This window comes from Giraffa tippelskirchi, chromosome 7 (genome assembly GCF_054371585.1).
Source record: "Giraffa tippelskirchi isolate mGirTip1 chromosome 7, T2T-mGirTip1v1.2.pri, whole genome shotgun sequence".
In the NCBI taxonomy this organism is placed as follows: domain Eukaryota; kingdom Metazoa; phylum Chordata; class Mammalia; order Artiodactyla; family Giraffidae; genus Giraffa; species Giraffa tippelskirchi.
Genome location: NC_137281.1, coordinates 85794791 through 85814804, shown reverse-complemented (window position 1 = coordinate 85814804; position 20014 = coordinate 85794791). Strand labels below are relative to the sequence as shown.

At 43.7% G+C, this 20014-nt stretch overlaps 2 protein-coding genes and 1 long non-coding RNA gene across 65 annotated transcripts in view; 2 read left to right on the top strand and 1 right to left on the bottom strand.

The window, feature by feature from the left end:
• The window catches only part of ADPGK (ADP dependent glucokinase), a 31098-nt gene extending 24687 nt beyond the window's left edge, over positions 1-6411 (top strand). For 7 of the 14 annotated variants that reach the window (XM_081506330.1, XM_081506326.1, XM_081506328.1 and 4 more), the window contains 2 exons: positions 431-529; positions 4817-6411. In XM_081506330.1, coding sequence (XP_081362456.1) covers positions 431-529; positions 4817-5371 — 654 coding nt within the window. In that variant the 3' untranslated portion in view covers positions 5372-6411. The remainder of the gene's footprint in view (positions 1-430; positions 530-4816) is intronic. The other 7 variants (XM_081506327.1, XM_081506329.1, XM_081506335.1 and 4 more) reach the window with 3 other exon arrangements.
• Positions 6412-14278: 7867 nt separating this feature from the next.
• Positions 14279-20014, bottom strand: part of BBS4 (Bardet-Biedl syndrome 4) — a 46315-nt gene continuing 40579 nt past the window's right edge. For all 50 annotated transcript variants that reach the window (XM_081506283.1, XM_081506279.1, XM_081506311.1 and 47 more), the window contains 7 exons: positions 19199-19267; positions 18125-18277; positions 17858-18029; positions 16229-16298; positions 15792-15933; positions 15071-15272; positions 14279-14578 (listed from right to left, as the gene is read on the bottom strand). In XM_081506283.1, coding sequence (XP_081362409.1) covers positions 14469-14578; positions 15071-15272; positions 15792-15933; positions 16229-16298; positions 17858-18029; positions 18125-18277; positions 19199-19267 — 918 coding nt within the window. In that variant the 3' untranslated portion in view covers positions 14279-14468. The remainder of the gene's footprint in view (positions 14579-15070; positions 15273-15791; positions 15934-16228; positions 16299-17857; positions 18030-18124; positions 18278-19198; positions 19268-20014) is intronic.
• LOC145512516 (uncharacterized) lies at positions 15601-20011 on the top strand. The gene is made up of 2 exons (XR_014058578.1): positions 15601-15826; positions 17823-20011. It is a non-coding gene; the product is annotated as an uncharacterized LOC145512516 (long non-coding RNA).

Genomic DNA, 20014 nt, shown 5'->3' with positions numbered 1-20014 from the left:
TTCAGGCACAGGCGGCAGCTTGAGTAGGACAGGTCAGAACATCATCTTGCCTGAGCCTCTGCTTCCTGTGCTAAACCAAACATGGCTGCCAGCTGCAGTGTTCGTGGTCTGTGTCCTTTATGTTTTCCGTATCATCTCATTCACATCAGCCGTGTTGCAGATTCACACAGCAGTTGAAGCCGATTGCTCAATTTAGGTCCCCAGGAAGAGGCTGGCTGTGTGAACGTGCAGGGGGGGTTCCCGGTGCGCTCCAAGTCCTTAACCCCAGTGCCTCCCTGCAGAGCTTAGTTGCCCCTGTTGGGCAAAGCCTCCCTTGTCCACAGAGGCTGTGGTTGCCCAGAAGCTCTCACGAGGATACACTGCCTCTTGGAGCCATCCTTCCCTCTTGCCTGACTCCTTGTTTCTGATGGCAGTGCTCTTGTCTCCGCAGGTCGTGACCTCCATTTCTGACATCCCTATGGGTGTTCCAGTTCACCTGGAGCTGGCCAGCATGACCAACAAGGAGCTCATGAGCAGCATTGTGCACCAGGTAACCCACGGGCACTACTCGGGGCTCAGTGTGCTGTGGCTGTCATCTCACCCAGACCTGGTCCACGAGATCCAAGTCAGGAGCCAGGACTGCCCTGGAGCAGGATCTCCTGCTAAGTTAGGAAGACAGCAGAGTTACTGATGGGTTCATGGGGCAGGGTTATTGATGGGTTCGTTTAGTTCAGTTTAGCCAACTAAACTAAAAAGTCATGTCTGACTCTTTGCTACCCATGGACTGCAGCACACCAGGCCTCCCTGTCTATCACCACCTCCTGGAGCTTACTCAAACTCATGTCCATCAAGTCAGTGATGCCATCCAACCATCTCATCTTCTGTTGTCCCCTTCTCCTCCTGCCTTCAATCTTTCTCAGCGTCAGGGTCTTTTCCAAGGAGTCAGTTCTTCACATCAGGTGGCCAAAGTATTGGAACTTTAGCTTCAGCATCAATCCTTACAGTGAGTATTCAGGACTGATTTCCTTCAGGATTGACTGGTTTGATCTTGCAGTCCAAGGGGCTCTCAAGAGTCTTCTTCAGCACCACAGTTCAAAAGCATCAATTCTTCAGCACTCAGCTTTCTTTACGGTCCAACTCCCACATCCATACATGACTACTGGAAAAACCATAGCTTTGACTAGAATGACCTTTGTTGGCAAAGTAATGTCTCTGCTTTTTAGTATGCTGTCTAGGTGGGTCATAGCTTTTCTTCCAAGGAGCAAGCATCTTTTTAATTTCATGGCTGCAGTCACCATCTGCAGTGATTTAGGAGCCCCCCAAAATAAAGTCTGTCACTGTTTTCATTGTTTCCCCATCTATTTGCCATAAAGTGATGGGACCAGATGCCATGATCTTATTTTTTTGGATGTTGAGTTTTAAGTCACCTTTTTCACTCTCCTTTTTCCCTTTCATCAAGAGGCTCTTAAGTTCCTCTTTGCTTTCTGCTATAAGGGTGGTGTCATCTGCATATCTGAGGTTACTAATATGTCTCCTGGCAGTCTTGATCCCAGCTTGTGCTTCATCCAGCCCAGCATTTCACATGATGTACTCTACATAGAAGTTAAATAAGCAGAGTAACAATATACATCCTTGACATACTTCTTTCCCAATTTGAACCAATCCATTGTTCCATATCTGGTTCTAACTGTTGCTTCTTGACCTGCATACAGATTTCTCAGGAGGCAGGTAAGGTGGTCTGGTATTCCCATCTCTTTAAGAATTTTCCACAGTTTATTGTGATCCACACAGTCAAAGGCTTTGGCATAGTCAATAAAGCAGAAGTAGATGCTTTTCTGGAATTCTCTTGCTTTTTCTATGATCTAATGGATGTTGGCAATTTGATCTCTGGTTCCTCTGCCTTTTCTAAATCCAACTTGAACAACTGGAAGTTCTCGGTTCACATACTGTTGAAGCTTCGCTTGGAGAATTTTGAGCATTACTTTGATAGTATGTGAGATGAGTGCATTTGTGCAGTAGTTTGAACATTCTTTGGCATTGCCTTTCTTTGGAATTAGAATGAAAACTGACCTTTTCCAGCCCTGTGGCCACTACTGAGTTTTCTAAATCTGCTGGCATATTGAGTGCAGCACTTTTGCAGCATCATCTTTTAGGATGTGAAATAGCTCAGCTGGAATTCCATCATCTCCACTAGCTTTGTTCGTAGTGATGCTTCCTAAGGCCCACTTGACTTCACATTCCAGGATGTCTGGCTCTAGGTGAGTGATCACACCATCATGTTTATCTTAACATCTTTTTTGTATAGTTCTTCTGTGTATTCTTGCCACCTCTTCTTAATATCTTCTGCTTCTGTTAGGTCCATACTGTTTCTGTCTTATTGTGCCCATCTTTGCATGAAATGTTCCCTTGGTATTTCTAATTTTCTTGAAGAGATCTCTGGTCTTTCCCATTCTATTGTTTTTGTCTATTTCTTTGCATTGATCACTTAAGAAGGCTTTCTTATCGCTCCTTGCTGTTCTTTGGAACTCTGTCTTCAGATGGATATACCTTTCCTTTTCTTTGCCCTTCACGTCTCTTCTTTTCACAGCTATTTGTATGGCCTCCTCAGACAACCATTTTGCCTTTCTGTGTTTCTTTTTCTTGGGGGTGGTTTTGATCACAGCCTCCTGTACAATGTCATGAACCTCTGTCCATAGTTCTTTAGACACTCTGTCTATCAGATCTGATCCCTTGATCTATTTGTCACTTTCATGGTATAATCATAAGGGATTTGATTTAGGTCATACCTGAACGGTCTGGTGGTTTTGCTTGCTTTCTTCAGTTGAAGTCTGAATTTTGCAATAAAGAGTTCATGATCTGAGCCACAGTCAGCTCCCGGTCTTATGTTTTGCTGACTGTATAGAGCTTCTCCATCTTTGGCTGCAGAGAATATAATCAATCAGATTTTGGCAGAGTTACTGATGGGTTTCATGGGGTGTGCTACCAGTGGGTTTGTAGTGTGTGCGTCTCCTTCTAGCATGGGGAGGTTGGAAGTGAATGCCACTTGCAATGGAACCCAAAGGAGAAAACCAAAATCCCAACCCCAGTGCTTTCAGTTGAACTTCAGGAAGCTCAGAGAAAGGAAATTTGGGGGACGCTTCACTCCCTCGCCATCAGGCCCCCAGGTGTTCAGCCTTTGGACAGTAACAATGATCAGATAAACCTAAGAGTGGGACGCTTGAGAGCACAGGTATTGGAAACCAGGATTGGAATGCCAGCTTTGCCTGCCACTCTGTAGCTCTGTGAACTTAGGCAGGTTAGTTAACCTCTTGTTTTTTAACGTTTTTCATGGGTAATATATGGTTCAAAATTCACAAAATATTAAAAGATGCACAGTGAAATCTCCCTTCCTCCTGCCCTTGTACCCACTGTTAGTAACCTCCTTCTAAGTTTTGTCTCATCCCTCCAGACTCATTGTGTGCATATATAAGCAAATGAGGAATACAGCCTTATTATTTCATCCCTCTTTATCTCAAAAGATAGCATAGCATACTGCATAGACTGTTGTACACTTTGCTTTTTTTCCACTGGATGCATTTTGGAGATGTTTTCTCTGTCATCACTTGGAGAGTCATCAGTCTCCCTCCTGCCATGTGGGTAGAAACAGCGGTGGTGCACACAGGGTCTTTAATGCCAGCCAGAGCCGAGTGATTGGCTCACTGCCCTTTGCTGCTCCTGCAGCGCTTCAGTGAGTAACCTTTTACGTGAGTTTATTTGACCCATGACCAGGTACATGTGGATGATACATTCTCAGAAGTTGAACCACTAGATTGGGGCATAAAAAGCATTTGTCAGTTTGATCTTGCAAAGTTAGCATCCATGAGCACAGCACAGGTTTACTTCCTACTAGAATTCTTTACAGTGCTCTTTTCCTCATATCTTTGCCGCTGAAGTGTGATTTATAAATGTGCCTTCTTACCAGTCTAACCTGTGAAAGGTGTTTAGGGCAGTTTAGGCTCACAGCAGAGGTGAGCAGGATGTAGAGCTCCCACACAGCTCTCGCAGCCCCCACCCCCAGCCACAGCCTCCCCTGTCTGCAGATGGGACATTTGTCAGTCAGTGAACCACCACTGACAAGTCGTCGTCATGCAGAGTCCATAGTTTACATGAGGGTTCACGCCTGGTGCTTTTCAGTTTGATTTTTATTCATGTATTTCTCTTTTTGAAGTTATTTTTTCACTTCTTTAAAAAGGAAGTGCTAAGTAAGAAAGATAGTGAGGTGGACATCGTGGTTCCCCTCAAGACAGAAGACCTGGCTCCTGTTCAGTGCCGTTTTCCACAGCGTTATTATCGCATAACAGTCTTCCTAACCCACACCTGCTCAAAAACCTTAGATCTGACACGAGGCACTCTCCTCATAACCCTGGCCGTGGGGTGGGCTCTTCGCCGCCGTGTGGGTATAACACCTACTGATGTTCGGGAACTGAGAGTCAGGCCCCATCAGTGGTGAGAGGCTCTGCTGCGTGTGCCGAGGAAGAGACTGGGCACTGTGGAAAGGAATACAGAGTGTACACACTCGGCTTTGTCCTCCAGCGTGTAACAGGAGGCTGGCTCTAATATGGCATCACTGCACCTTCCCAGTTACTGTACTTGATATTGCGAGTGGAGATAGTTAGAGGTGTGAGAGCCAAGATAGTGACCTTGATCTGTCACTTAGCGACTTCAGGGGCAGGGAGTCCTCTGGGAAGGAAGAAAGATGGCCCTGCCTTCCCTCCCTGACTTTCGTCACCGGCCATGTCCTGGGAGAGTTAGGGGCTAGGTGTCCATCAGAAAGAGACCCCCGTTTTGTTTCTGTTAGCAGGTCTTTCCTGCCGTGACTTCCTTGGGGCTGAATGAACAGGAGCTGTTATTTCTCAGCCAATCGGCATCTGGACCTCACTCTTCTCTTTCTTCCTGGAATGGTGTTCCTGATGTGGGCGTGGTCAGCGACATCCTCTTTTGGATCTTGAAGGAACATGGGAAAAGTGAAAGCAGAGCCTCAGACCTCAGCAGGATCCATTTCCACACGCTGGCCTACCACATCCTGGCGACTGTGGATGGACACTGGGCCAACCAGCTGGCAGCCGTGGCTGCAGGAGCCCGCGTGGCCGGGACACAGGCCTGTGCAATGGAAACCATAGACACCCGCCGAGTGTCTCTGAAGGCACCCCATGAGTTCATGACCTCCCGCTTGGAAGCTGGCTCCAAGGTTGTGTTAAACCCAAATGAGCCAGTGGTCCAATGGCACAGGGAGGGCGTGTCCTTCCACTTCACACCAGTGTTGGTGTGTAAAGATCCTGTTCGAACGGTGGGCCTCGGAGATGCCATCTCAGCCGAAGGACTCTTCTATTCAGAAGCACACCCTCACTCGTAGGAAGGTCGTGGGGGTCATTTTTCTGATGAAGGAAAACTAGCCAAACTAAAAATGACAGGAATTCAGTGGTCTGGGAAATAGGATTGAGACTGTCAAAAACCATTTCTGTTGATCTGAGAGACAGCCAAAGAAACAACAGCAGATTAAACTGTACCAGATACATTCCAGCCTTTTGACAATTACACAGAAACGTTTCAGGTTTTAATAGCAATTCAGCTGTCTACTAACAAGACTGGATTTTTGTTCTTGTTGTTTATTTTTATGTTGTATGTTACAGGGGTAAAAACTTGATTCTCCCAACCCCCTCTTCAGGTATTTTAGGCCAGACTGCTCTGCCTGCGAGAGCATGTCGGCTGGAGAAAGCACTCCCTTCTTGCCCACCTCAGATGCGCATGCTCAGTCACCCATTCTCCCCGTCTCTGAAAGCCCAGTGTGAGTTCTTGCATTCTCTCAGCTCAGTGCCCATGACAGGATCATAATTTCCATTCAGTGTTATAATGACAATATTCAATGAGTACGCCTTCTCAGTTTTCTGCTCCCAAATTAAGACAGAGCCACAGATAAGGACAAAATAGCCTTCCTGTGCTTCAGAGACACAGCAGAGGCTGGGTGCCTCGTGGAGCCCTTGAGGGAGCCAGTCACTCTGCAGTTAGGGACCTGGCTGTCCTGCAGGGTAGCGCTGTGAGCTGAAGGGCTGCACCTTCCTGCCCTGGCTCCTTAACTGTAAACTGGCTGGTTAGAGGCTGCTGTGCCTGGGCCCACCCTCACTGCCCAGCTCTGGACATGCTTTCTATAGCAGAAGACTGATCTGTGTTCATTCTGATCCTTGAAGGAACTTTACTTTTACAACTGGAATCTGCTTCTGGGTGTGTAACAGATCATGTATGTTTTACATTGATACATCACATCTGTTAAAGACTTGGACCTCCTAAGAGCCCCAGGATCATAAATAAATTTGTCATATTATGTATTTATTTTTATAAATCAAGGAGACTTCAGCGTGCTTTTAAATATATTAAAAACGATTTACATTTCAGGAATCCTAAGTCTGTGATTGATTTCATTTCTACCATGATTCTGGAGCCAGATAAAATGTAAATCATTTTGATCTTGACTTGTGACTTACATGTTCCTCTGCTGTTGAGGTGTTTGATTATCTTGTCTTCCCCATCACATTGAGTCTGAGCTATAGGTCTGTCCTCTGGTTTAAAGTGACATGATACTAGTCTCAAGCAGTCAAGCCAATATGACCCATTAATTTGAAAATGTGTGTGAAGAGCCTTCTCGATTTGTTCAGAGAGCAGTGGGAACATGTGTCAACTGGTGGCAGGCCTTCTTGGGTCAGGGGTAATCATTCATGCTGGGCTCACAGCAGCAGCTTCTGGAATCTCAGAGCCACCTCACGTTCTCAATTTATGACCTTCCCGCCTGGTTTGGCTGAGAAGGAACAGCTTGATTACTCCTTCGAAGACATCTTAAGGCTAGAGAACTATGCAGGCTGAAATTCAAAGCCAAGTAGCTTATTAAGGAAATCTCTGGCTGCTACCTCATCAGTCTGCCTCGAAGCTCAATTAAAAATAATTCAACAATTTTCTATTTTTATTAGAAAAGCGTAAGTGAGAAGAAATTTCTGTTTTCCCAAGAAAAGTCAGAATAACTCATCATTTATGTTCTAACCCTAAGCAGCAATGTTCTCCGTGTGACCTTTTTCTTACAGGCAGCCCTTGTCCTTAGTACATTCTCAAGTTTTCCAGTTCTCATTGGTGATGATAAGGAAGATGATCAGGAGGTGTGGACAGCAATGTTTTCCAAAAGGTAGGTTCTGAACTATTAATATCACTAAATCAACTTGGTTATAAAGTATCAAAATGCATCATACATTATAGGAATAATTATTTTAAGTATTGTTTATAGAACTATATTCCTGAGTGTGTGTGTGTAGGTGTGAATGTACACACATCCCTCTATGAACGTCCCACCTTTCTACAAGCACATTAAGCTTTGGGAGGAAGATTAACTGGGCTCTGTCACTGAGGATGGACAGATGATGCAGAAGCAAGTTGGAAGGGCTGGAGAAACTGAAGAGGTGGAACTGCTAGCCTTTATTTTACAAAGGTTTCCATGTATGATTTTATATGAAGAAGAAGAGTTTGAAAATCCCCTGGACTAGAAAGGATGCCTGGTGAAAAAGGATCCTTTCTGTCAATTTCTAACACTCACTCTTGCATTCCCTTAAAACTGATTTAATATTCAGGGAAAAGCTGCAGCACACAGAACACTGTCAGGAGACATAAAAATTCAGCCAAAAATCAGTAATATTTACTGTGCAGATTCAGTTTCCTGCTCTTACTCTGTCAAGATTGAGTGGGGCAGAGATAATTATTCATCAACAGAAAAAATCTGAATTCTCTGCAGGGCTTGAGATGACAAGTGTCGTATGATGTTGGTACCTTTCCTGAGCCTCATCTTTCCTCATCTGTAAAATGAGACTTGTAAATGGTCCTTACCCTCAGAGTGTTCTTAATGAAAAGGCATGCCAAGCAAAATATTAGCACAGCATGTGGCACGTATTTAAAAGTTGGGTACTTGTCAGTTACAACTGAACAGGCCATTTCCTGGGTCTCTAGAAATAATTGAAAATCACTGAAACACTACCACAGTGATCATTTAATATTTTTTAATTTTTTTTTAGGTGAAGATTTTCATTCAAACAATGAAACTGTAGAAATTTCAAGTCCACTTGGTAAGTTTTGGGAAATCTATTTATGTATCTAACCCAAGTGCCTGTCCAGATACAGAACGTTTCCGTCACCCACATAGTTTCGTCAGGCCACTTCCAGCTTAGCATCAGCCTCAACCCTGACCCTCGAAGCACACATCATCATCTTTGTCACCATAAATTGTTTTGTCTCTTCTGGAACTTCTTAGAAATGGAACCATACAATATTTAGTCCTTTTGTATAAAGCTCTCTCTCTTTTTTTTAATGTTTCCTACTTTGATTTTTTAATTTTTATTGAAGAATAGTTGATTTACAATGTTGTGTTGGTTTCAGGTGTACAGCAAACTGATTCTTACACATGTATATAAATACATATTTTTTTTTTTTTACATTCTCTTCCATTATAGGTTATTATAAGATACTGAGTATAGTAACCTGGGCCATATAGTAGGTCCTTGTTGGTGACTTATTTTATACATGCTGCTGCTAAGTCACTTCAGTCGTGTTTGCCTCTGTGCGACCCCATAGACAGCAGCCCACCAGGCTCCCCAGTCCCTGGGAGTCTCCAGGCAAGAACACTGGAATGGGTTGCCATTTCCTTCTCCAATGCATGAAAGTGAAAAGTGAAAGTGAAGTCACTCAGTTGTGTCCGACTCTTCGCGACCCCATGGACTGCAGCCTACCAGGCTCCTCTGTCTGTGGGATTTTCCAGGCAAGAGTACTGGAGTGGAGTGCCATTGCCTTCTATTTTATACATAGTAGTATATATATTTTAATCCCAGACTCCCTGTTTTATCTTCCCCCCTTTTCCCTTTGGTAATGATAATTTTGTTTTCTATGTCTGTGAGTCTCTGTTTTGTAGTTCATTTGCATCATTTTTTAGATTCCACAAATAAGCGACCTATTTGTCTTCCTCCGTCTGGCTTACTTCACTCAGTATATTACTCTAGGTCCATTCATATTGCTTCAAATGGCGTTATTTCATTCTTTGTTATGGCTGAGTAATATTCCTGTGTGTGTGTGTACATCTTCTTTATCCATTCATCTGTGGATGGACATTTAGCTTGCTTCCATGTCCTGGCTATTGTAAATAGCACTGCAGTGAACACTGGGGTGCACGTATCTTTTCAAATTATATTTTTCTCCTGATATATGCTCAGGAGTGGCATTGCAGGATCATATGGTAAGAAAGATCCATCAGTTGAGTCGAGTCACTCAGCTGTGTCCAACTCTTTGCAACCCCATGGAATGCAGCACACCAGGCCTCCCTGTCCATCACCAACTCCCAGAGTTGACTCAGACTCATGTCCATTGAGTTGGTGATGCCATCCAACCATCTCATCCTCTGTTGTCCCCTTCTCCTCCTGCCTTCAATCTTTCCCAGCATCAGGGTCTTTTCAGATGAGTCAGTTCCTCGCATCAGGTGGCCAAAGTATTGGCGTTTCAGCTTCAGCATCAGTCCTTCCAATGAACACTCAGGACTGATCTCCTTTAGGAGGGACTGGTTGGATCTCCTTGCAGTCCAAGGGACTCTCAAGAGTCTTCTCCAACACCACAGTTCAAAAGCATCAATTCTTTGGCACTCAGCTTTCTTTATAGTCCCACTGGAAAAACCATAGCCTTGACTAGACGGACCTTTGTCAGCAAAGTAATGTCTCTGCTTTTTAATATGCTGTCTAGGTTGGTCATAACTTTCCTTCCAAGGAGTAAGCGTCTTTTAATTTCATGGCTGCAGTCACCATCTGTAGTGATTTTGGAGCCCCCAAAATTAAAGTCTGTCACTGTTTCCACTGTTTCCCCATCTATTTGCCATGAAGTGATGGGACCAGATGCTATGATCTTAGTTTTCTGAATGTTGAGCTTTAAGCCAACTTTTTCACTCTCCTCTTTCACTTTCATTAAGAGGCTCTTTTGTTCTTCTTTGCTTTCTGCCGTAAGGGTGGTGTCATCTGCATATCTCCCAGCAGTCTTGATTCCAGCTTGTGCTTCGTCCAGCCTGGCGTTTCTCATGATGTACTCTGCATATAAGTTAAATAATTAGGGTGACAGTATACAGCCTTGACATATTACTGTCCCGATTTGGAACCAGTCTATTGTTCCATGTCCAGTTCCAACTGTTGCTTCCTGACCTGCATAGAGATTTCTCAGGAGGCAGGTTGGGTGGTCTGGTATTCCCATCTCTTTCAGAATTTTCCAGTTTGTTGTGATCCACACAGTCAAAGGCTTTGGCATAGTCAATAAAACAGAAATAGATGTTTTTCTGGAACTCTGTTGCTTTTCCAATGATCCAGTGAATGTTGGCAATTTGATCTCTGGTTCCTCTGCCTTTTCTAAATCCAGCTTGAACATCTGGAAGTTCATGGTTCACATACTGTTGAAGCCTGGCTTGGAGAATTTTGAGCATTACTTTGCTACCATGTGAGAAGAGTGCCATTATGCAGTAGTTTGAGCATTCTTTGGCATTGCCTTTCTTTGGGATTGGAATGAAAACTGACCTTTTCCGGTCCTGTGGGCACTACTGAGTTTTCCAAGTTTGCTGGTATACTGAGTGCAGCACTTTCACAGCATCATCTTTTAGGATTTGAAATAGCTCAACTGGAATTCCATCACCTCACTAGCTTTGTTCATAGTGATGCTTCTTAAGGCCCACTTGACTTCACATTCCAGGATGTCTGGCTCTAGGTGAGTGATCACACCATCGTGATTATCTGGGTCATAAAGATCTCTTTTGTATAGTTCTTCTGTGTATTCTTGCCACCTCTTCTTAATATCTTCAGCTTCTGTTAGGTCCATACCATTTCTGTCCTTTATTGTGCCCATCTTTGCATGAAATTTCCCTTGGTGTTTCTAATTTTCTTGAAGGGATCTCTAGTCTTTCCCATTCTGTTGTTTTCATCTGTTTCTCTGCATTGATTGCTGAGGAAGGCTTTCTTATCTCTCCTTGCTATTCTTTGGAACCTGCATTCAAATAGGTATATCTTTCCTTTTCTCGTTTGTCTTTTGCTTCTCTTGTTTTCACAGCAAGATGGTAAGAGGGGTGAAATCATGTTTAGAATCAAACCCCATACCCGCCAGAGACACTCAGGGAGCTCAAACCAACCTTGTGCGCACCAGGACCCAGAGACCCCACAGAGACTGAGACAGAACTGTTTGAGTGTCTCCTGCAGAGGTACAGTACAAGTCAGTAGTGGACTGCCGCAGGGGCAGGGGCTCTGGGTGCAGCAGACCTGGATATGGCATAAGGTGGGGTTAGTAATACCATTAACCCCACTATTGTGCCACCAGAACTTAGACAGGACTGGGGAAACAGACTCTTGGAGGGCACAAACAGAACGTTGTGTGCACCAGGATCCAGGATAAAGGAGCAGTGACCCTACAAGAGACTGACCCAGACTTGCCCATGAGTGTCCAGGAGTCTGTGGCGGAGGCGTGATCAATGGTGGCTTGCTGCAGAATTGGGGGCACTGAGTGTAGCAGTCTGTGCATGGGACCTTTTGAAGGTGGTTGCCATTATTTTCATCACCTCCATCATAGTTTGGCCCCAGGTAAATAACAGGGAGGGAACACAGCCTCACCCATCAACAAAACTGGATTAAAGATTTACTGACCACTTTCCCCTCAGTCTCTCCCATCAGGAAGCTCCCATAAGCCTCTTATCCTTCTCCATCAGAGGGCAGACAGGCTGAAAACCACAATCACAGAAAACTAACCAATCTGATCACATGGACCACAGCCTTGTCTAACCCAGTGAAACTTATGAGCCACGCCAGGTAGGGCCACCCAAGATGGACGGGTCATGGTGGAGAGTTCTGACAAAATGTGGTCCACTAGAGACAGGGACTGGCAGACCACTTCAGTATTCCTGCCTTGAGAACCCATGAACAGCATGAAAAGGCACCTCCACACAGTTCTCCATAGTGGCTCCACCAAGTTGCATTCCCACCAACAATGTAGAAGGGTTCCTTTTTCTCCACATCCTTACCAGCATTTGTTATTTGTAGACTTTTTGACATTATGCTATTCTGACTGGTTTGAGTTGATACCTCATTTTAGTTTTGATTTGCATCTCTTAATTAGTGATGTTGAGAATCTTTTCATGTGCCTTTTGGCCATCTGTTCATCTTTGGAGAAATGTCTATTTAGGTCTTCTGCCTATTTTTTAATTTTTTTTTTTAATATCGAGCTGTTAGTATATTCTGGAAATTAATCCCTCGGTCACATTGTCTGCAAATACTTTCTCCCATTCTTTGTCTTTTTATGGTTTCCTTTGCTGTGTAAAAGCCATTAAGTTTAATTAGGTCTCGTTTATTTTTATTTCCATTACTTTATAGATAGATCCAAAAAGGTCTTGCTGCAGTTTATGTTGAAGAGTGTTCTGCTTATGTTTTCCTCTAGAAATTTTATAGTATTAAGTCTTACATATAGGTCTTTAATCCATTTTGAGTTTTATTTTTGTATAACCATGTTAGAGAATGTTTTATTTCATATGTAGCTGTCCGGTTTTCTCAGCACCATTTGAAGAGACTGCTGTCTCCATTGTATATTCTTGCCTCCTTTGTTGATTAATTGGCCATAAGTGCATGAGTTTCTTTCTTTGCTTTCTATTCTATTCCATTGATCTAGATTTCTGTTTTTGTGCCAGTACCAGTTTTAATTACCATAGCTGTATAAAGCTCGTCTCATTGAGCATGGTTTTGAGATTATGTTGTATGTAGTTTGTTGCTTTTTAAGGCTAAATAGTATTGTGAATACAGTGTTTCCACTTGGAGCTTTTATGAATGTTATCAAGTCTGTGTGGACATTTTTCTTTCTTTTGGGTAAAAGTCATTTTTACTTTTGAGTAAAAATTCTACTCTATTGGACTAGAATTGCTGGGATGGGTATATATCATGGGATGGGTACAGACCTTTCTCCAAAGTGGATGGACCATTTTACACTCCCACCAATGATGGATGACGATTCTGTTTGCTTCTTATTCTTGCCACCATTTGGAGTTGTGTTTAATTTTAGCCATTTTGATGTGTTCCTGCTGTGTACCTGGTGGTACTTCATTGTGGTTTTACTCTGCATTTCCCTGATGATAGACAATGGGCACGTTTTCACGTGCTTACTGGCTACTCACATGTGGCCAGTATATATGGCCATATAGCTTTGTGAGGTATCCAAATTTTTTGCCTATTGTTTTTTTCAATTGGGTTGTGTATGTTGTTGTTTGGGTTGGCCATAATAACATCTTACAGGAAAATGCGAACTTTTTCACCAACCCAATAGTCTTCATCACTGAGTTGTAGGAGTTTCTTTTTTTAATATTTTCTGGATCTGTCAATTTTTACTTAATGTATTGTGAAGTAACGTTAGGTACATACATGTTTATGATTGTTTTTCTACTGAACTGACTTTTTATCATTATGAAATGCCCCTATCTCTGGTAACACCCCTGACTTTGAACTCTACTTTATCTGACATTAATATAGTATGAGGTTTTTTAATCATTCTCTGCTTTTTAACTGTTTAGCCCAGTTACATTTTTAAATCTAGTTACATTTTATTGATATGACTGGATTTATAGTTTGCTATTTGTTTTCTCTTTGTTCCACCTGTTTTTTTCCCCCTTCTCTACTGTCTTTTGAGCTATGCTTCTGCTATAAGGATTGTAATATATACAGCATTAACTTTTTACAAACTATTTAGAATTAGTTTTGTATCATATCGTGTAAAATATAAAAATATTTATAGTTATATATATTAAGCCTCATATATAACGTCATTATTTTTACTTGGAACAGTTATGTATTTTTTAAAAATTAAACCGAGGAAGTATTTTATATTTACCTACTGGTTACTGTTTGTTGTCTGTGGGAGGACTGGTCCATTGCGAGCCACTCTACTATCAGACAATGGTGATTTTTTCCTTAAGAACAAAATAATGATTGTAATCACACACTCCAGAATTCTACTTTGTTTTGTACTAACATTATTCAGTAAGAAGGGCACTTTTCCCATTGCTATTATTTCTTTCTTGCCTCTAATCTGAGCCATCTAAAACCATGTCTGTATCTGTGATTGTGTATGTAGCCTCATTTTTCTAATTGTGATGACATGAGTAACAACGATACTAGAAATCAGAATAGCTCCTTTCTTAACAGAGAGAAACTAGAAATCCAGAAGCCCCAAGGCTGGGCAGATACAAGGTTCTTCCAGAAACATTTTATTGTGATCCCTTATACATTAATAACCGCCTTTCCCAAAGGGATGGCTCCAGGCTCCCGGTAGCGCGTTCTCACACATGCTGGCCTCCACGCTGCCTGTGTCACAGCACCTTCCCTCATCTGGTGGGTCCCTGCCAGAGAAAGCCCAGCCCTGGGGTCGCCCTGCACCTACTTCCCTCTGGTTTGTGCTGACGCTTCCACAGGTTGCGCTTCCACAGTGGGCTCTGGCTCCAGAGGAAGGGATGGTGGCTTTGTGAGCTGGGATGTTCCTCCAGCACCTAGTAACAAAACAAACCGCTTGAATTCTCAGTGCCCTGATTCCAGAAGAAATCAAAAGTCAGTTACAATTTTTCTTCTTGAAGCTTATTTTCTGGGATTAGTAGGACTGTGGCATATCTGTGCAGCTGTGAAGGAAGACCATAACTGGATAAAGTAAGTCAGGTGTGTCTTCAGAGACCTTTTAAAAGAAATCATTCATTACCTGTGCCATGCTGACTTGTGATAAGGCAGTGAAAATTAAACTGAGACTACATAACAAAGGGTACCATAATGTATTACTAAGCCTGCCAATAGCTGGGACCTTTTACACAAATGGCCTTAAGGAAACAAGTGACGGTTTGGACACCCTTGGGCTTTTTTCCCCTTCTAGACAGCACTGCACTGGATGTGTTATGAGTCTGAAAACTGCAAGCCTCACTCAAGGCTGTAATCTCTTTGCAGGCACAAGTTGCTGTTCCCATAGGTCCCCATAGCTGTGTGCAGCTTCCTACCTGAGGGGAGCTTCCTGTATGTGGCTGCTGAAGACATTGCCTGTCCTAGAGCTTGATTAGAACCCAGAGGCTGCTGGAGACAGGCAGCTTTACTGGTTGAAGCAGTCTGGTGCTTTGATTTGGGATCTTTAACTGGTTTAGTCCAGACCAGTGCCTCCCCGACCTGTAGAGCAGCTCCCAGCTTCTGGGCTACCTCCACCATCTTGTGTCCATATGGGAAGGAAGACAAAAAAAGTCACAGGTATGACAAGCAGAGACAAGCCTCATCCTAGGCCTTTAGCAGGCAGGCGAGGTTAGCCGACAGAGTAAGTACTGATTGCAAAGAAATGGTTCTTAAACAGCAGAGAACACACTGCCTTGAGTGGATGGCATGGAAATTCTTTAAAGGCTCTAAAAACCCAACAATTTAAGTTTGGTGCATTAAAGGACTAAATTCCTGCCTTTTCTATGTGAGGAGAAGTGGGAGGAAGCTACAAAGAGACAGATCTCAACTCAAATGAGTTGTGTTACCAATAATAGATACAACTCAGTAAGCTTGAATTTCCTCTTACTATTTTCTTTCAGGAAAGTTTTTTCTCAAGCTGTCCTTAATTGAAGAATTCATGCTGCTAGGAACATCAAAGCCAAAACAGGCGTATACATACATTATATCTGGATTATTTGGGCTTGATTCAGAAGTCTCCTGACAGCTTGCTTAATGACTCCCAGATTTAAGACTTACCTCTGGATCAAATTCCACAGAGCTACTATACTTGAGTAGGTTGACTTTCTTCTCCATCTCCTGATACTGGGCCAGGGCGTCCCTCTTCTCGCCCTGGTTATACAGCAGCACAGCATAGTTCAGGTTTACTAAAGGGTTACACCTGCACAGACAAGACAGGGACTCTGGAGCTGGGGCTTGTCAACAAATGGTCATTTAGAGATAGACCCTCATCATTATACAGAAACAAAACTAATAGAGAGATCTCCATTCTCTCAGAGCCAGTGGCAGGTCCTACTGAGCCACTGGGTGCTTCGGCTCAGGAACCACGTCCTTGCACACACAGACCTGCTGTGCACAAAGGCACGTGGAGAGCAAGGGCAACCCCGGGTCCCTGGCGCCACCTCTTGGCTTTGCAGAGTCTAGCCCCCGACACCATTCTCAGCAGGGCAGCTTACTTATCAAGGCGGACTGCTTCTTGATAGGCTCTCTTGGCATTCTCTGTATCCTCCAGATTGGTCAGAGCCACTGCAACAGAGAGAGTGAATGCTATGGCTGAAGAGCCCAGCATGAAAACACAGGAAATGTTTCCAGACTGCAGTTCATTCAGCCCCTACATGTAACTCTTACTGCACCCTCTCAGCTCCTAGCACCACTGTCTACTCAGCTACTCAGCTTGGATTCCTAGTATCATCTTCAACAGTCCCCTCTCCAGTTAATCCATTGCCAGGTTCCATGAATTCCTTTTAGTTTCTTTAGTGACACTGCCCTGGCTTTAGTCGTGTCAGGCTTTCCATTTTGTTCCCCAGGGACACTGTCCCACCTGCCTCCATCTACTTGCCACAGTGCTGCCAGGATCTCGCTAACAGATCTGACCGCGTCACTGTCCTACTCAAGAATCCTCACTGTTCTCCAGCACTCATAACCATGATCTTTAAACTTTTTTTTAAGCAACAGAACACTCTCCCCTTTTTAATCAGTATTTTCTGGAAGCTTGATCTATAAACCAGACAATAACAGAGCTGCTCTGGAAGCCCTTCCCACTCCACTTCCCCCGCAACCATGCGTCTACTTCCTCCAGACACTAGAGGAGATCCAGGAATACAGTTGGGAAACAGAACCCCTCAGATCAAGTATAGTCCCTGTGCTGCACTCACAGCCCTCCATACTCTGACCCCAGACCACCTCTCCTGACTTATCTCCCATTATGCTCCATCTACCACACTATTGCCACTACCTGCCAGGGGCAGCCTGCAGTTTCATGGCTGCATGCCTTTACTCAGAGGCTTCTCAGCCATTCTGTGCCACTGAATTGCAGTTTATCTTTCAAAACTCAGTGTGAAGACCATCTCTACTCTGTTATCGAATTGCTGCTTATGCCCTACAATACAGTTATTTGCTTACAATCCCGTATCCCTTTATGACTGGGCTATCTTTGTATTCAGACAGCCCCCAAATAACCACCCCTCGATTTACTTATATAGAACCCCACAGTAATGACCAAAAAAAAAAAAACACCTGAAGACTCTCAGTGAGCACATGGAAACTGCTGTTAGATTAAACGTAGTAAATTTAGTATAAGGAGCAATATCCCCCAGAAAGAATAGTCAGTACTTTTATATTACACTAACAACAATTAAAGACTAATTATATAATGACAGCAAAACCAAGTTAACATTCACTGATTATCTAACCATGTAATCCTCTCCTCAACCCTATGAGATACAGCTATTAATAGTAAGTACTAGAGGCAGGATCTTAACACTTGATGATAACTAAGAACATGGTTGGACTCAATATATGAACTGTCAAGCCAAGGGAATACCACTGTTAAAAGATGAACTACATATGAACCTTATTTAACCTGCTGGCCTCTGAGTGAAATTCCCCTAAGTGAGAAGCAACCAGGTGCTTTGTTATCTTTCTGTTTCATATTTCTTCAGACTCTAGGACAGTCATCCAGATACCTATGGGATCTGCAAGGGAATGGCTTCTGTGGGATATTTAACTACTGGCCTGCCATGATTCTAATTCAGTTTTCCCTCATTACAGACTGCAGAGGGCTGCTCCACATAAATGTCTCTTACCAGCCAAAAGCATGTAGAGCTCCCCCATCTTCGGCTGGAAGTTGATGGCTGCGCTCAGGAAATGGAAAGCAGATGCGTACTGCTGCATAGTCAAGTGGACAAGGCCCAAATTATAGAGAATCTTCCAGTCGAAAGGTGCCAGGTAGTTGGCTCGTTTCAGGCAGCTGATGGCCTGGAGGAGTGAGGGGGCACTTGGTGAGGGGCTGGGGTGAGCTCAGCAGACCCAGTAACTATGAACACAAACCAGAAAGAGGAGGAGACACTTACTGCCACATATTTCTTCTTGCCAAAGAAGCACATTCCGATGTTATTCCAGAGTGGAGGGCTTTCTGGAACAGCACACGCTACAACTCTGTATTTGGTGAGGGCAACATCAAAGTCCCCGTGGGTCTGCATCATGCTGCCTGCTGCCAAGATGGCCTGAAAACATGAAAAGTTTGTAATTCAGTCATTCCCAAAAGGCTGTCAGAGTGAAGTAGCCTTCCTGAGTGTAGATACTCAGTAGGCCCATCAACACTGGTGGGACTGAAAAGCATCTTCCAGGGACCTATACATCCACAGCTACTGGAACAAACACTCAAGAGGAACACTCTCACGCCCCACACTGTGGCTCTTTCCCGTAATAAAGAAAAGTCTCTGACTTTTCCTAGCTCTTTTGTTTCCTACCTGTAGCCAGGGAAGTCACTACCTTAGAGTATCAGGGCCTTTAAGTAAAAACCACCTTTAACTCTGCAGCCCTGCTTGGTACACACCAAGTGCTCTAGACGACTCGAGTGCACCTGCCGTTGGCTTCTAAAGATGCAGCTCCTTCTGCCACAGGGCAGATGGTGAGTCAGCTTTAGACTTCCTCAGTCCAGCTTTCCATGTCTCTCAGTCAGGCTAATATGACTTCTAAGAAAGGACTGATCTGTACCCTTAACAAGAAGCCTGTTTTGCTGCATCTCCCTCAACGACTCATCCACACAATAGTCTTCTCATCCCCAAAGTCATAACTGGACAAGAGCTGTAGTCTCAGGTTCATCAGGAATCTGAGGGTCATTTCACCATGTGGAGGCTCCACTAATTTCCTAAGTAACACATACAGCTTCACCACCACTGCAGTTCTGCTGTCTATATAAGGTACAGGCCCATTATGACAACTGTGCTCTTTTAGAAGATAAGCAGAGCACTGACAATTTACAATATTTTCAAGTAAGAGCCACATTTACTTAATACTTTTCTAAGAAAAAAGTACTTTCTTGGTTATTTGAAATGCATTCTAGGGCCAGATCACCCCTAGGAGTGGTGGAGTGGTGGGACCACCTGTGTGTGAAGGCTCTGGGGTTTGACAGCCAGCAATACCTTGTAGTTGGTAGGGTCGTAAGTCAGTGTGTTTCCGAGATGTTCAAATGCCTTCTGGTAAATGCCAAGCTTGGAAAAAAGCAAACCAGAGAATTACATCGGGGGAGATGGTGTTAGGGAGACTGGCCAACCACACCCTCAACAGATACACCCTGACTTTTCTGGGTTCTTCTGACAAAAGCTACAGATACCAAATTTTTAAAAAAGAAAACTAAGGTCCCCACATTTCTTTTCCCTCCTACTTCATTGACTTATCCCCTAATAAGGTCAAAGAGCCATCTGCCAGGAACCATCTCTGCCACATGGTGCTGTCACACACTAAGGACTCTTACTCTTGGCAGGAAACAGGCTGGTGAGCCTCCTCTCCCCTGGGGCCAACCTCCCAAGCCAAAGCCCAGGAGGCCCAGGGTTAAGCGCCTTAGAGAAAAAGGGGAAAAAAAAAGGACACCACAGAGGCAGAGCTGGAGGGAGGATTTTTATTCTAGACAATGCTTTGCCTTCTCTAACCCTAACCTGGCTGGGAAGAAGGAATAACAGAAATGGCCTTTGCCCCAAAGCCCTAACACCACCACAGTACTTCCACCAGAAAATGCCAGTTTCCCTGACCACAAGTTGTTTCTCATACATGTTCTTTCTTTGGTTGGGTAAGACTAGGCTCAAACAGGTATATTTGCTTCTGATATGCATGCTGAAAATTAAGTTCATTCCTTTAGCAGACAAAGGGTATCAAGTGCAGAGTGAAGTTTATGTGCTTCTTATGACCTTTAGTAAACTGTGTTATAGTAAAAATGCAGGAAAACCATAACACACAAACCC